This window comes from Peromyscus eremicus, chromosome 1, assembly GCF_949786415.1.
Source record: "Peromyscus eremicus chromosome 1, PerEre_H2_v1, whole genome shotgun sequence".
NCBI classification, from domain to species: Eukaryota; Metazoa; Chordata; class Mammalia; order Rodentia; family Cricetidae; genus Peromyscus; species Peromyscus eremicus.
Window position 1 is genome coordinate 185500725 of NC_081416.1, and position 17459 is coordinate 185518183.

General features: G+C 35.7%; 1 protein-coding gene across 1 annotated transcript in view; it reads right to left on the minus strand.

The window, feature by feature from the left end:
* The window catches only part of LOC131902657 (vomeronasal type-2 receptor 116-like), a 57616-nt gene that overhangs the window by 19086 nt on the left and 21071 nt on the right, over positions 1 to 17459 (minus strand). Inside the window, exon 2 of the mRNA XM_059253671.1 lies at positions 264 to 555. Within this exon, the coding sequence (XP_059109654.1) occupies positions 264 to 555 (292 nt within the window). The remainder of the gene's footprint in view (positions 1 to 263; positions 556 to 17459) is intronic.

A 17459-nucleotide genomic window follows, 5' to 3' on the forward strand; every position in this document is an offset into this window, starting at 1 on the left:
GGAAGCATGAGGTAGCATGTACTCCTAAGAACTTGTAAACAACTTTCCACAAAGAGTTCCATAAAATCCTCTTACCTGTTATTTCTTTCCTCATCTCAATTTCAAAAAAGAAAATGAAGCCCCATCAAGTCTCTGAAAATCCCTTGAGCCACATTGTCTGACATAAGTGTGAGGCTAGTATCCTCCTCACACTCTTCTTAGCATCTGGGAGTGGTACCAACAGAGTCACGATTTCTTGCAAACCCACACCACAAATGTCTCACCTCTTGAGATCTGTAGGGGTCCAGGCTTGTCCCAACCATCGCAGATGTTTCCCAGATTGGTCCTGTCAGCATCACTATACACGTAGTCTCTTCATTACAATTATAATTAGGGGGAAGATCTTCCTTTTCTTCAAATAAAGGCATGAGACTGTATAATTCTGACAGAGTCTTACAACCACTTTCAGAGAATTCAAATACGAATGACATATTTGGCAAAAGATCAGGGTTCCTATTGACTTCATCCAGGGAAAAAGCCAAGGCCAATGGAAAGTGTTTGTTTTCAGTTGGTGTTCTGTAAAAGGGTATGGTGTTTATTACAGACAGAGATTTACAGATAATCTTTTGTAGTCAATAGAAGGACCAACCCGAACTGGATGGTATTCCCAACCACCCCTTAATAATACTGAAACAACTGTCTTGTGCTTTGAGGATTGCTGTGGGATGTTCTGTATGGCAAATGTGTTGCTCTGATTGGTCAATAAATTAAACACTGATTGGCCAGTGGCTAGGCAGGAAGTATAGGTGGGACTAACAGAGAGGAGAAAAGAAAGAACAGGAAGGCAGAAGGAGACACTGCCAGCCGCCACGATGACAAAGAACATGTGAAGATGCTGGTAAGCCACGAGCCATGTGGCAAGCTATAGATTTATAGAAATGGATTAATTTAAGCTGTAAGAACAGTTAGCAAAAAGCCTGCCACGGCCATACAGTTTGTAAGCAATATAAGTCTCTGTGTTTACTTGGTTGGGTCTGACAGCTATGGGACTGGCAGGTGACAAAGATTTGTCCTGACTGTGGGCCAGGCAGGAAAACTCTAGCTACAGAGGATGGAATGACATAAGAAGCTGGAAGCTTACAAAAGCTTTTAAATTCATGAGGGTGTATCTCCCATAAATAGCATGAGCCATTGGCATCTTCCACAAGAGTAGTGTCCATTTCTGCTTTGGGAGTGCTTACATAGCAGATAAAGACAAAGACACAGACTTAATCAAACAGCAATCCTGATCGTGTCTTCATTTTGGAATTATCAAGCAATATGAAAAACACATGTAATGTGTGAATCCATGAGACTATGATATTTTCTTATGATAGTCACTAAATTGGCTAAGGCAGTCAAATAATGTCTTTTGAACACATAATAGTTTGCACAGCATGTGGCTCTTGTGCTTATAATTTTTTATAATCAGTGGGCAATCTAGTTAACATATACCCTCATATCCACTTTGCCTTGTTCTTTTGTTTTTCTGGTTTATTTAGTGCAGATGTAAAATCTTTCCTTTAGAGATTTATTTTTAATTTAATCTAACTACCAGAGATGTATTTGGTAAAGACATATGTCACTATTCACCTGTATGTATGGACAGGACTAATGCTTACATAGGCCATAGTGAGGAATGGATTATATGCTTTTGAATGATACTTTGTTCTAGAGCAGACTGGCCTCAAATGTACAGGGATAAACCTTCTCTAGGTCCTGAGTGCAGAGATTAAGGGCATTTACTACCTCCCCAGTATTGTTCACCTATTTTATGTTTACCTAGGCATGCCATATATTCACACTTGTTATATTTGATCAACATAATGTTTTTTCTAGAAAACATCTCATGACTGTCTTTCCACTTACACTAACACAGAATCAGCATCCTACTGAAATTTGTATATGCCAATATTAAATCTTTGTAAAATAGAAGACTATAAAGTGTAAAATGTATGAAAAATGTTTATGAGGGTATTTTTGTAATACAAAATGAGTTACAAGTCAGTTGTGAGTGAACAATACCAATTTGTGTTTCTGTTATGTGGGAAGAATAATAACTTATGTTTCTTTATAGTCATTTCATATCAACTGACCAATAAATATCAAACATACTCCTTCATTCTGAATGATTCACTCAGAGTTAAATACAATCTCATTTCCACTTCAAAGCTGTACCACCGTGTTTTTTATGTATAAAAATAGAAATTTACCTGTACATTTTAAAAATAAAAATAATTTTAATATATTCTTTATTGTAACACAAAAAAATTGAAAATTTCAGTATCACACAACAGGAATTTGAGACTAGAACTTGTGAAGCTCAAACACTAACTCCTACACACTAAACATTCAGAAACACCAAGTACCTGAGCCGTCAGAGTGGCCCAGTGAACTGAAGTGCTCTGTTTGATAACAGCCATCAACAATCTACAAAATGAAATGTGTATTACGCCAAGTTTGGCAAAATACGCAGATATATTTAGCAAAATTATCAAAAGCAAACATAAGAGGTAATTGGAATGTAAGTGTCAGAGAATAAAAAACTTAGATACAAAGAGAAAAGACCCATGCTTCTTAAATAATGGCAAAGATGTGCAAGTAGGTACCTTCTCTAACCCTGTTCTTGAGTGTTGCCAAGTACCTCATGCCACAGCTGTCACTCAGGCAAGTGACAAGAGAAGTGACAGACTCACTTTTCAAAGAATGCAAACATATCATATACAGTTCACACATTCCTCCTTTACTAAAGAGAGAGTGAAGAACTGGACTTTGAAATTAAAGGCCAGGGGTTGTTCATGTATGTAAGTGAAGCACGGAGGAATAGGAAAACATGATGTTCACAATGAACATGTCTCCTACTTCTGTTCTCAATGAGGCTTCAGAAGACATAGTGTAACCACATTCAGAGCATCAGAAATAGGAACTGTATATCTGTGTGAAAATTCTCTGCAGCTAAATGTGCCACAAATATTAGTTGTCCTAGCATATGTATTAGGCCCTACACACTGATGGAAGGACCATCAGCTGACTCTACTCTATGGCTGTTTACTTGTATCCACTTAGGATGATACTAATTGATATAAAATGGTGATCCATTTGATAAGTCATCACTTGCTCCTGTGCTATGGAAACTGTGAAGAGGAGGGCTATATGTGATAGAACAAGGTAGAGCATTTTTTCTTAACTCAGCTTCCAGCCATGTAAGTTGGAGCTGTAACTGAGAGAAAAACAAGAAACACTCTGGACAAAATAAAATTACAAAATAGCATTGAGTCTCTAAAATATTTTTGGGTTGTTTATTGATGGGCAGGTTGGGAAAATAGGGGAGAAGATTCAAAGCTTTGCTCTGATCCACTTCTTCTAGCCCTCATAAAATATTCATGGTAACGTTTCAGAGTACATACAAAAGAATATTCAAAACATTGTTGAAATACTCTTTTTCCACTGGCCAAGGCACTGCTGCCAGGGAGAAGACACAACCTGCACCACGTCTCCATCCTTCTCTTCTTTCTGCTTTCTTCTCCAGGAGCATCTGCGATGAATGAAACTGGACACAAGAAGTGGAATGCTCACGAGCAAGAAGAGGAAAGTAAAAATGAACATATATGTCCAGCTGTATGCCTGAGCAGTACCAATTCTGACATGCCATGCAGATAAGCACATCAAATGTGCAGTCATGTATGCCCATCTGCTTTTCTTTCTGTGGACGATGAGGAGACACCTGTGCATTTATGATGCTTTTTGGTTTTGCTGGTGTTTCCTCACTGCTTGAGCAATCTCTGACACTCTCTTCTCTTCATCTGATATCGTCAGTCCACGTGATTAAATTTGGTTGATAAATATATATGAGGAGAGTTCACGCAGTGTCATGACATCACTCATCTTTGTGATAACTAATGCCCCTGGCAGGATGCCATCTTGGGAAAATTTGGACCATGACTGCCTCAACAACCCATTAATGTTAATGCCTTAAATGGGTTGTCATGGAATTTAATAGATGATCCACAGTGAGACATGCATTATTAGTTCAGGAGGACTACTCAAAAAGTCAGAATCCGTGGTTACACACTGGGCATTGTATCACAAAGTTCTTGTCAGGGTAAAGCAAATTCTTATTTGTAGCAATTGAGTTCCACAGAACATGTACAGTGGGGCCTATGCTACAAAAATGACAGGTACAGAATATTTACTAAATCCTGTGTTTCTACTCTCTTGAGAACCAGTAATCAGGCCACATTCAGAAATTTCCTGAATTCTGCTGTTCCAAAACTATCCAGTTCATCAAAGAATCACAGTTCATTTTTACATTAAATGTTGATTTTTAAATATTTAACAAGATCCAGAGAAAACACCAGACCACTCTTCCTCATTTCATATATTATGTAAGACATAGCATTTCTCCTCCTCGCAATCAAACATTATTAATGAAAAGACAAGCTGAATATTTGATTTCTAAAACATGATATTCCTCCATGATCCTCAGTTCTCACAAATCAATACATTTCAAAAAATCAGTTTCATCTTCTTTATCTTTGATTTCCTAATTTGTTTTTGCTCATTTTACAATCCAGTAGTGGCTGCAAAGAAGACTATTTTGAGTATCTGATGAGCAAATAGAAACTGGGATGTGACCTCCTTACACCATTTTCCTAGTCATCTACTTAGTCTGCATTCTAGAACATGTACTGCCCGTGTGAGAGTATTCTGATGAGCATGGAATGATGAGCCTCTTTCAGTGGACATGGACTGCAGGAAAAGTAGGAAAATATGGGTAAAGTCTTTGCTGTGTGTGGTGATAGGTCTTATTTAGTACTTGAGATGAGGCAAATGGGACTACTGTCCTCTTCTACATCTTATTATACATTCAAATAGAAATATTTAAAATGTACATGACCTCTGGTCCTGGGATGAGCTATCATCCTAAGATGTGGATATGGGGGAATGTGAAGGGTAGATTCTTTCATATGAAGAGAGAGCAAATTCACCTTTCTTAAAGGGTGCAAATTAAAATTCCAGTGGTCCAGATTCAGGATTGTATCCAATTTTGTTTTTGGTGTAATAATGATTTTTAATTAATATACATCATAAATGCTTTTATTGTGGCCATTAACACATGTGTAGCATGTCATTTGTTGGTATTTGCCCCTCCGTCACCCACATCTATTGCTCATGTAAATACTGATTTCATTTCTTAGTTAGAACACTTTTTTTCACTTTATGATTATGAGTGCTTGTTTAATTTATGAGATGTGTGATATTTTCTTCATACTTACTTCATGTAGTATACCAGTACCAATTTCTTCAGGCCTTTTGTTCTCAAATAATACCTCTCCTACTTTCTTTATGCAGTCATGTGTGTATATATGCACACCCAAAGAGATGCACACTGACACATCTATAATCTGTGAAAAATCTGAATCTCCAGAGTCTGTCTCTTTAGTTAACACAACATCCTTCTCCATCCTCAATTCCTGCTAATGACATAATCTACTTATTTCAAATTGGGGACAACTCCACTATGTATATATAAATCTTTTGAGGCTTTCTTCTGAATTTGTGTATGCCTAAAAGCATTCTGTACCCAGTAATCATATTTGTTAATTTTCATCACTGGTTTAATCATTTATGAATTTCATATAAGCTATTTATTTAAAGTTCTCTAAAATCAATGTATATGGTATAGTTTAAAATCACTTGGTCAGATGGTAGTAGCACACTCCTTTAAACCCAGCACTCTGGAGGCAGAGGCAAGTGGATCTCTGTGAGATCAAGGCTAGCCTGTTCTATAGCATGAGTTTCAGGACAGATAGGACTGTTACACAAAGAAACCCTCTCTCAAAAAGGCAAAAAAAGAAATCACTGTGTATATATTTAATTGTGCTAATTAATGAAATGAAACATTTCAAATTCTATGAATGAATTGGAAATAGCAATAATGAATCCTTGTTTATATGAAATAAAAACAAAATTTTATAGGAGGTATTTTCTTTATTTCCTCTTCTGTTAAGGAGCATCAAAGGTTGATTCCATATCTTCTGTATTCTGAATAATGCTGAAATAAACATGGGCAGACAAGTGTCTATGTGCTATGCAGATTTATCTACTTTCAGAATGTTCCATAGAGGGTGTAGATGGACCTTAAGATATTGCTGCATTTACTGACTAAATTAGATGTATGTACTTACCACAATGAGGACCTTAGTTTTTGCTCATACTAAAAACAAAAAAACATGCTCATTAATTTATTTGGGCTTTTTTTTTTTTTTTGGTTTTCTGAGACAACGTTTCTCTGTGTAGCTTTGCACCTTTCCTGGAACTCACCCTGTAGACAAGGCTGGCCTCAAACTCACAGAGATCCACCTGACTCTGCCTCCCGAGTGCTGGGATTAAAGGTGTGCACCACCACTGCCCGGCTTGGTCTTTTTTCAACTATTCATTCTCACTGTAAAGTGGGATATCTTAACTGTGGTTTTCCATTATTATAGCTAAAACATTCAAATGTACTTTCACACTCATGTTGTCTTATATAATTTTAAAAAGGAAAGTAAAAAATACGGGTTTTAAAGAAATCAGCATTACTAATTTTAGCGTTGGCCATATACTTGTTGAAAATCACATTCATCATGTTGAGGCAGATCCCTTACATCCCTATTCTGTTCAGGACTTTTATGATGAAATGGTGTTGGATTTTGTCATCTAATGAGATGATCATGTGTTCTTTCCTTTTTTCATTTTGTTTATATGGTTGATACCTTAGTAGGTTTCCACCAATTGAACCATCCCTGCATCTCTGGGATGATCACTTTGATGAGATATGGAACTAGGTTTACAAGTATTTTATTGAGTATTTCTGCATTGATGTTCATCAGGAAAATTGTTCTGCCATTCTCTCTTTATTAGGCTCACCTGTGGTTTGGTGATCAGGTTAACTCTATCTCATAATATGAATTAGGTAATATTGATTTTGTTTCTGTCTTGTAGAATAATTTTAAAAGAATTTATGTTAACTCATCTTTGAACATCTAGTTCAATTTTGCACTAAAACCCTATGACTGTGGGCTTCCTCCTCCCCTTGGGAGACATATAATGACTGCTTCCATTTCACTAGGATTTATAGGTCCATTTAAATTGTATATCTGATATTGAGTTAAGTTTGAAAGGGAGATCTACCGAGAAAATTATCCATTTATTTTAGATTTTCCAGTTTGGTGGAGTATATGTTGTAAAAGTATGTTCCTACGATTCTCTAGATTTCCTTGGTGTCTATTGTTTGCACCCCTGTCATTTGTCATTTATTTATTTATTTATTTATTTATTTATTTATTTATTTATTTATTTATTTATTTATTTATTTATTGGTTTTTCGAGACAGGGTTTCTCTGTACAGCTTTGCGCCTTTTCCTGGAACTCACTTAGTAGCCCAGGCTGGCCTTGAACTCACAGAGATCCACCTGGCTCTGCCTCCCGAGTGCTGGGATTAAAGGCGTGTGCCACCAACGCCCGGCTGTCATTTATTTTTTAATCTGATAATTCTCTCTCTTTCTTTATTTAGACTAGACAAGGATTTGTTTATCCTGCTAACTTTTCCCAAAAATCAGCTCTTCAATACATTTATTTTTTTTTATTTTTTTCACTTTGATGCTATTTTATTGATTTCAAACATAAATATGATTATATATTTTTTCTCTTCTCCTCTGGGGTAACATTACTTCCTTTTTTGCAAGAGACTTTAGGCATGTTGTAAAGTTGTTAGTGTGAGATCTTTCCAGTATTTTTATGTAGACAATTAGTGCTATGAACTTTCCTCTTAGTACCACATTCTTCTTGAGTCTCACAATTATGGGTATGCAGTATATTCATTTTCACTGAAGTCTAGGATGTCATATGTTTTATTTGTCCCAATGTACTTTTCATTCACTAGAGAGTTATTCAGTTTCCATGAATTTGTGAGAATTCTGTTGCTGTTTTTTATATCTTACCTTAATTCATGATGGTCTGATATAATGCAGAAAGTTATTTCAATTTTCCTCTATCTGTTGAGACTTGCTTTGTTTCTGAGAATGTAGTTAATTTTGGAGAAAGTACCATGATGCACATAGAAGATATATTCTTTTGTGATTTGGTGCAATGTTCTACAAATATCTCTTAGGCCCATTTCATTTACAACATTAGTTAATGCAGGTATTTCTCCTTTAAGTTTTTGTCTGGATGACCTATCTATTGGTGAGAATGTGTAATCAATTCTCCCACTATCAATGTGTGTGTTCAATACATGATTTAAGCAGTATTGGTGTTCCTCTGATGAACTTTGGAGACCTTGTCTTGGGGGCATAGATGTAAAAAATTGAAATATCATTTCTGTGGATTTTTCCTTTGATGAGTATGCAGTGGCCTTCCTAACACTTTTGACTAGTTTTGGTTTGAAGTCTTTTTTTGTCAAATATTAAAATGTCTACACAACCTTGCTTCTTAGGTGCATTTACTTGAAATAACTTAATCCAACAATTTATCCAGAGGTAATGACTATCCTTGATGTTGTGGTGTGTTTCTTGTATGCAGTAAAAGGGTGAATTCTGTTTTTCCATTCATTCTGTCAGGGTGTGTCTTTTTATTAGTGAATTGAGACCATTGATAGTGAGAGATATCAATGACCAATGGTTGTTGAATCCTGATATTTTGTTGGTGCTGTGTGTGTGTGTGTGTGTGTGTGTGTGTGTGTGTGTGTATGTGTTTCTTATTTTATTTCTGGTCTGAGATTATTTATACCTTGTGTTTTCATGAACGTAATTAAATCCTTTGGTTGGCGGTTTTATTCTAGAAACTTCTTTATGCCTGTATTTGTAGAAACATATTATTTATATTTTGAATTATCATGGAATATCTTATGTTCTCCATCTATAGCAATTGAATCCTTTGCTGGATATAGTAGCCTGACTGCCCTCTCTGGTCTTTTAGAGTCTACAGCACATCAGTCTTGGCCTTTCTGACTTTTAGAGTCTCCCTTTGCAAGTCAGTACTGTCTGTATATGTTATTTGTTTTTGTTTTTTTTTTTGGTTTTTTCGAGACAGGGTTTCCCTGTGTAGCTTTGCGCCTTTCCTGGAACTCACTTGGTAGACCAGGCTTGCCTCAAACTCACAGAGATCCTCCTGGCTCTGCCTCCCGAGTGCTGGGATTAATGGCGTGCGCCACCACCGCCCAGCATTATTTGGTATTTTCCCCTTTTGCTTTTAATATGCTTTCTTTGTTTTGTATGTTTGTTTTTTTTATTATTATGTGCTTAGGGAAGTTTCTCTTCTGGTTCTAATGTTGGTTTTCTATTGGTTTTCTGTATGCCTCTTGTACTTGAGAGGCATCTCTTATTGTAGGTTAAAATTTTCTTCTGATTTTGTTGGAAATATTTTTCTGGGCCTTTACTCTGCTTTTTTGCATTTAATTGTTTTTTTTATAGTGTCCCAAATTTACTCAATGTTTTATTTGGCAGTTTTTTTCAGATATAATATTTTCTTTGACCAATGTTTCCATTTCTTCTACCATGTCTTCAATGCCTAAGATTTTATTTTTCATCTCTTCTTTTTTTTGTAGAATCTTGCATCAGTAGTTCCTATTCAAATTCCTAAGTTTTTTATTTCCACAATTTCCTCAATGTGTGCTTTCTTTATTATTGCTCTTTTCATTTTCATGTTGTTAACAGTTATATTATTTTCCTTCACCACTGTATTTGTATATTCTTGATTTGTTTATGGGGTTTCTTCACTTCCTCCAATTTCTCTTTGTGTTTTCCTGGGTTTCTTTGTCATGTTTATTCATTTCCTCTTCATAGATCTGTATCAACTTTATATAGTTTGTTTTAAGGTACTTTTCATGGGCTTCATCTATCTTGAAATATTTAGAACCTATTGTGATAGCATAACTGGGCTCTAGTTGGAGATTTATCTCGCTTGCCTTTATAGCTTGTTTTTATGCTTGCTTCTGGGCGTCTTGGTCTAGAAAGTTTATAGATATGGGTGCCAATTTCTAGATTTTTATCTTTTTAGGTGAGTGTTTTGTTCCTTAGTTTCTCTTTCCACTCTAGATTTTTGGGAAGAAAGATGTCAGTGTGCTAGTTGTTTTTCTGACATGCTCAGTCTGTTATGTTCACATGGAATGACTGCTTGTGTTGGAGGCCAGAATACTGGGATAATTTGGGGGAAAGAAATTTGGACGAGAAAAGTCTTTGTGATCTCTTGGGTAGAGGGCCCAAGAGGAAACTAGAGACAAAAACAAGTTTTCAACAATGTTGCAAGAACCAGACCTGGGTGATTGGAAGTCAGGAGCAGTATGAGAGTTGTGGGTCTGCTTTCAACCCACTTGTTGCCCTAGGAGAAGCAGCCCTTGGTTATCTGGGGATGCCACATAATGTTGGGGACTGATAAAATGTAACAAGTTAGGGTTTGGAGCTTATAAGTGAAAGATCTTTGGGGTCCCTAGTTAATAAGGGCAGCAGACCAGGGAGCAGGCCCCCACAGGTGTTCTGTTGCTTGGGCTGAGTCTGGGCAATTGGATATAAGGAAACTGTGAGAAAAAAAGGTTTATGGGAAGCCTTGCTGGTATTCCTGAAGGTGTGGACCCTGCTGTATTTGGGTGCTGTGATACAGCAGTGTGTGGTGAAAACAATGTTAGAAGGGGACTATCTGTGGGATTCAAAGTAAATGGGAAGAGTCGGGTTGTGAAGGCTGCCACAGGAGATCTGTTGCAAAGTTTATGACCAGAATTGGGTTGGATCTGGAAGAAAGAAGAGAAGTCTGTAGGTAGTCTACATTGATTTCTGACAGCCATGGCCTATTGGTTAATGGAGAATTTTTCTAACCTTCTTTCTATACTTTGGATATTAGCTTCTGTCAGTTGTGGAGTTGATAAAACATTTTCTTTTTTGTAATCTACTTTTTTTGTCAGAATAACAGTGCTATTTACCTCAGAGAAGCTTTTAAGATTCCTAAGGTCCAATTCATGAATTGTTGATCTTAGTGCCCTCCATATAATCATTCTGTGCAAAAAGTCATCTCTTGTGCCAGTGATTTCAAGGCTATACCCCACTTCTTCCTCTATAAGGTTTAGTGTAGCTGGATTTATTTAGAGGTTTTCATCCATTTGTACTAGACTTTGTAAAGCTTATTAAAGATGGATCTATCTGCCTTCTTCTACATATAGACATTCAGCTTGATCAGCACTATTTGTTGAAGATGCTAAATTTTATTCCTGTTTGTATTCTGACTCTGTAGCTGAAGTTTTCCTGTGTCCTTCCTGGTCTGCAGCTGATCAAACCCAAGTAAACACACAGTGGTGTATATTAATTAAAACTCCTCAGCTATTATCTCAGCCCTCCACTGACTAGGTTTAACACTTAAACTCAGCCCATTTCTGTTCATCTATATGTAGCTACATTTTCCATGGCTTTACCCATGTGCCATTACATGCTGCTCCCTGGACTGTGGGCTTGTCTTATGACTCAGCCTTTCTCTTCCCAGAATTCTCATCTTTTCCTCACCCCACCTATATTTCCTGCCAGGTTATTGGTCAATCGGCATTTTATTTATCAACCAATCAGAGCAACACATAATTCACAGCATAGAGAACAACATTCCACAGCACTTCCCCTTTACTGTCTAATCAAAAATGAAGGTTTTAACTTTAATATAGTAAAATCACATATAACAAAACAATTATTGAGCATGAATTACAGTTATAATATCTAGTTTATTTGTATTTGCAAAATTAAAGAAAATATTCTATTTATTCTATATTTGTGAGTCTAAGGTTTCATATCTAACTTATCTTTTATCATAAACAAGGAAAATTATAATTATAACTATCAAGTCTTCAACTACATCAAAGAACTCAGAAGGATATAATATTACCTAAGTAAACAGGAAAAGCATTGTAAGCAACTTCCAAAAATCTAGAATGACAGAGACAGCCAGATGCCTGGACAGTCATCCAAAGTTCCTTTGCAACTTTAGGGCATCCTTCTTTGACCCATAGCCTAGAGTCTCTCAATCACTTCTCTCTGTGTCCTGTAGAATTTCTGGCAGTTTCTTCTGTGAAGCAGGAACCTGAAGGACCATCTTGCCTTGCAAAGTTTAATGGTCACCTTTCCATGGATCTTGCATGTCCAGTTATTCATTTCCTCAAGCAGTCCAGGTAAGAGCAATTTCTTGCCCAAATGGCTATTTTTGCCAAGAAGAAGATAAACTTCGTATGGAATGTCTTCAATGCCCATCTTCTTCTTTGAAATAAATCAATATTGTCAGGAGCAGACTTGTCTCATTGTCCAGAAAGTCGAAGTTTTTAAAACTTTTAAATGCCATATTCTGTAGGCCTTTGAAATGTTTGGAGATTACCCACATAATTGAATTATATCCATGTATACCTAGAAAACTTAACATGACTATAAATTTGGCTATCATAAAACACTAATTATTAATCTGTATTTTTTAATTATCCATTACAATTTTAAATGAGCTGTGCAAACCTAATACCTTAAACAAAAATAAAAATATATGTACAGTATAACAAAATTAACTTTAAATTTGTATCAATAAACTAAAATCTATAGCAATTTAAAACAAGTTGCTCTCTAAAAGTAAGTTTAATAATCTACCCTTTCATCCTATCACATCTATATCAAATCCCTCTTTTTACTTTTAGAAAGATATTGACTATGACCAATAACAATATGTAACCAATCTCTAGCAAAGACAAATATCCATGATCCATTTTGGGTGAATGTGGGCATAGTGATCGAGGCTACTTCCTGCTGTTTGAGGGCACTGTATTCTTATGGTGATTCTAAGAAAATTAAAAATTACAGTCAAGTACTGACTGGAATAGTCTGTGACATTTTATTTTCTGAGCCAGTTGTCTTGAAGCTGATCTGAATGTTGGAACATCTGGAGACCTTTCAGGGGGTCTTCCTTGATCAAACTATATTAGGCTGAAAGCAATCCATAGGTACTCATCTTCTGTGAAAACTAAAACAGAACTTCTTTTCCAAAGCAACATATCCTTAAACACAAATTTTGAAATAAAGGCACCTTTGGAATATACATATTGATTTAACTGAGAAGCATTTATAATCAAATGTCTTTCTGCAGTTAAAAATCCCAAAGACAATACACTCCACATTCTCTGTGTAATTAATATCCATCTTTACATGCTTTATTTTTATACTAGCTTTACTATCTCTTTAAAGACTTTAATTTTTAAAACTATTTCTTTGTTTAACTGTCTATATTCATTTTCTTTTCTCTTCCAAGCCTGTGTACATTTTTACACACATTTTTAACAGTTTAGAGTTCTAGTTCATCTGAATCTGTCTTATTGTGAATCTATAATCTTTCTCTAACCAGGAGGGATTTTAAATTTTTAAACTGCATGGCTAGTACAGAAAGCATCAGCCTTGGTTACTGACTCCACCCACCTCAGCTTCCAAATATGCCCTGGATGCCATGTTTTCTGCTGACTCTGTGAGGCAGTGGGTCCATGTCTCCATCCAGCAGCATATATCCCAGAAATCTCTTCTTTTTTCTGTACTAGCAAAAGCTAAATCCCCATGCAGCATACTGCTTGGATTGGAGATGCTTCTGTGTACCACAATGGGAATCTGCCATACTGTTTCAACCCTCAAGTATTGTGTGATTAGAAGTTCTTTTTAAACTCTTTTAGGCCTTATGGAAATTGAGGGTCCTATGTTGGTATGTCAAATGCAGTTGGACGATTTCTCCAGTCTTGTTAGGTTTCCTGTAGTCCTGTGGCCCACTGATAAAATAGTCACTCAGAAATTTGTATTAACTAAAACTGTTTGGCCATTAGCTCAGGCTTACTACTGACTAGTTTTTACACTTAAACTTAGCCCATTTCTGTTCATCTATATATTGCCATGCTTTCCATGGCTTTACCTCTGTGCCATTACATGCTCTCCCTGGAAGACAGGATGGCGTCTCCAGACTCAGCCTTCTTCTTCCCAGAATTCTCCTCTTTTCCTCACCCTGCCTATACTTCCTGCCTGGCTACTGGTCAATTAGCATTTTATTTATTAGCCAATCAGAGCAACACATATTCACTGCATAGAGAACAACATTCCACAGCATGACTTCATTATGTATTTTTCAAGACTGTTTTAGCTATCATAATATTTCTATATTTTCAATGATACTTAGAATTTTCCTTTTTAGATCTGGAAATAATTGTGTCCAAATTTTGATGGGGATTAAGTTAAATTTGTAGATTATTTCTGTAAACTGTCAGTGTTTACTATATTAATCCTTACGATTCATGAGTATGTGAGATCTTTTGACCTTTTGATACCTTCTTCAATTTCTTATTTCAATTACTTGAAGTTTTTATTATAGAAGTCTTTCACTTGCTTAGGGTTACCCTAGGAAATTTTATACCTTTGGCTATTGTAATAGTTAGTGTTTCCCTGGTTTCTTTCTTAGCCCATTTGACATTTGTATATAGAAAAACTACTGATTGTTGTGAGTTGATTATATCTCCTTCTTCTTTGCTGAAAGTATTTAGCAAATGTAGGAGATTCCCAGTGGAATTTTTAGGGTCATTTATGTATTATTTCATATCATCAGCAAATATTTGTTTTTAAATTCTTCATTTAGAATTTCTATCCCCTAATCTCATTCAGTTTACCAGTAATACTAGGTAAGACATCAAATGCTACATTGAAAAAGTATGCAACTTTGTCCTCTTTCTGATTTTAGTGGGATTAATTTGAGTTTCTTTCTATTTAAATTGTTATGGGCTATAGGCCTGCTGTAAAGTACCATCATTATGTAGATGTATATCCCATGTAACCCCAATTTTTCCAGGACTTTTATCATGAAAGTATGTTGAAAGCTTGTCAAGTGTCCTTTTTGTAGCTGAGGCAATGATGCTTTGTTTTTATTTTTCTGAGATTTATGGAATACATTTGTTGATTTTCATATATTGAAACATTCTGGCATCTCTGGGATGAAGCCTACTGAACATGATAGTTAATATCTTGATGTATTCTTGGATTTGGTTTGGATTTATTTTAATGAATATTTTTGTATCAATGTTTACAAGATAAATTAGTATGTAATTCTCTGTCATTGTTATGTCTTAATTTGGTTTGAGTATCACTGTGATTATAGATTCATAAAGTAAATTGAGCAATGTTCCTTCTCTGTTTTGGTATAATTTAGGAATATTGGCATTAACTCTTTTTGAATGTCTGGTAAAATTCTCTATTAAAATTACTTGGCTCTGCATTTTTTTAGTTAGGAGAATTTTAATGACTGCTTCTATTTCACTATTTCTTTAAGTCCTATATAAACTGCTTATCTGACTTTGATTTAAGTCTGGTAAGTGAAACAAATGCATTGAGGACATTATCCATTTATTTTGGATGTTATATTTGGGGGATTGCAAGTTTTTGAAGTATGTCCTTATGATTATCAGGACTTTCTCTTTATCTGTTGTTAAGTCTCCTCCCCTTATATTTCAGATTTTGTTAATTTTTTATATACATGCTTCACATTTTACATAATTTGGAATATGGATGGTCCATACTGATTTTTTCTTTCTTTCATTGACTCTTTCTATATTATTTCCTTTGATTATGTTTTATTGATTTCATCACTCAGTTTGATTATGTCTTCTGTCTACTACTCTGTGGTGTCATTATTTCTTTTTGTTCTAGAGCTTTCTAGTGTGCTGTTAAATAACTAATATGAAAATAATTCTTTTTATGTAGGTACTTAGTGACATAAACTTGAATTCTAGAATGTCTTCAGTTTCATTTTTCTATTTTGATCCATTTTTAATTCATTAGAGAACTGTTAAGTTTCCATGATATTGTAAGCTTTATGTTGTTGCTGTTGTTTTCTATCCAGCTTTAATCCATAATGATCTGACAGAATATGGTGAGGTTTTTTTTAATATTCATGTATGTGTTGTGACTTCATTTTTTTCTAAGCATATCATCAATTTTGGAGAAAGATCGTTGAGGTTCCAAAAAGAGTGTACACTATTTTTTGGTTTTGTGAATGCTCTGTAATATCTGTTATGTCTAATTGGTTTACAAATTCTGTTAGCTCCAGGATTTCCCTGTTTATCTTTTGTGTGACTGACCTGGCCACTCGTAAAAGTGGGGTATAGAAGTCTCCCACCGTAAGTGTGTGAGGGTCAGTATGTGAAACTATAGTAGTAATTATTTTGCAAACTTGGATACCCTTGTTTTGAGGCCAAACATGTTAAGGTTAGAAATGTCATCTTGGTAGGTATTTCCTCTGATGAGTATGTTATGCCATTTCCTATTTCTTCAGAATAGTTCTGATTTAAATTCTGTTTTGTTTTATATTGAAGTGAATACACAGTTGTTTTTTAGGTCCATTTTCTAGGAATATCTTTGTCCAAGCTTTTACCCTAGGGTAATGCCAATCCTGGATATTGAGGATTCTTTATTAGATTCTACAAACAGATGGGTCATATTTTCACATCCATTCTGTTATTCTGAGTATCTTTTTAAGGGATTTGAGACCATTCCTTTTGAGAGATATGAATAAGCAGTGAGTGTTGATTTCTGTTATTGTGATTTTGTCATTGTAGTTTTTGGAGGCTGTGAGTTGCCTGGTAGAAAAAATTTGGACATCCTGATAGAATTGTCCAGTGAGTTCCCATGTAAAATATATTTTTAGATATTGGGAGCTGAAACTGATTAATGAAGATGGGACATTTTGGGGGGATCTGAAGAGATCCCTTGAAGCAAAGATATCAGGTTTTCCAATCAGTATTTCTTTGTCCCATAGGAATGCATTATAGAGTCAGGAAAGTGCAGCTCAGAATGTCTGTTATAAAACTGAGTTTTGTAATGGGTAATTTGAATGGGAAGAATGGAAGGAGAAGTAAATATCTATGGATAGCCAGTAAGCTTCTCTGGCCACAGTGTCCTGAGTGTTTCCTAGGTTTAGTTGTTCAGGTTGCATGACCGGAATAAACCATAGAGTATAGAAAAGGAGGTTTGGTTGGGAAGATCTTTGTGAACCACTGGAGACGTTGATGTGGCTAGCAGAAGAGGTTATACAGCTACAGACCTGGGCACATGACATGGCATTGCATTTTTTGAGGAGCTGAAGGAAAGGTGAACATTTACAGTTACCTTTTATGTTTCCCTGGCTGGAGTGGGCTGTGAGTATCCAGGAAACGTCTCCTGGAATTTGGGGCTGTGTTAATGCAATGAGTGACAGTAGGGAAGTTATAATTAGAAGATTTCTGTGTTCCACTGGCAAAAGGGCCAAAGGTAGAGAACTGAGTCCACAGCAGGTAGGGTGCTGCTGAGCTGGGGAAGGAATTGTGAGATTGGATTTGGTGGGACAGAAGGAAGGTAAAGACCCACATTTTGTCAAATAGCATGCAAGGTTTGATG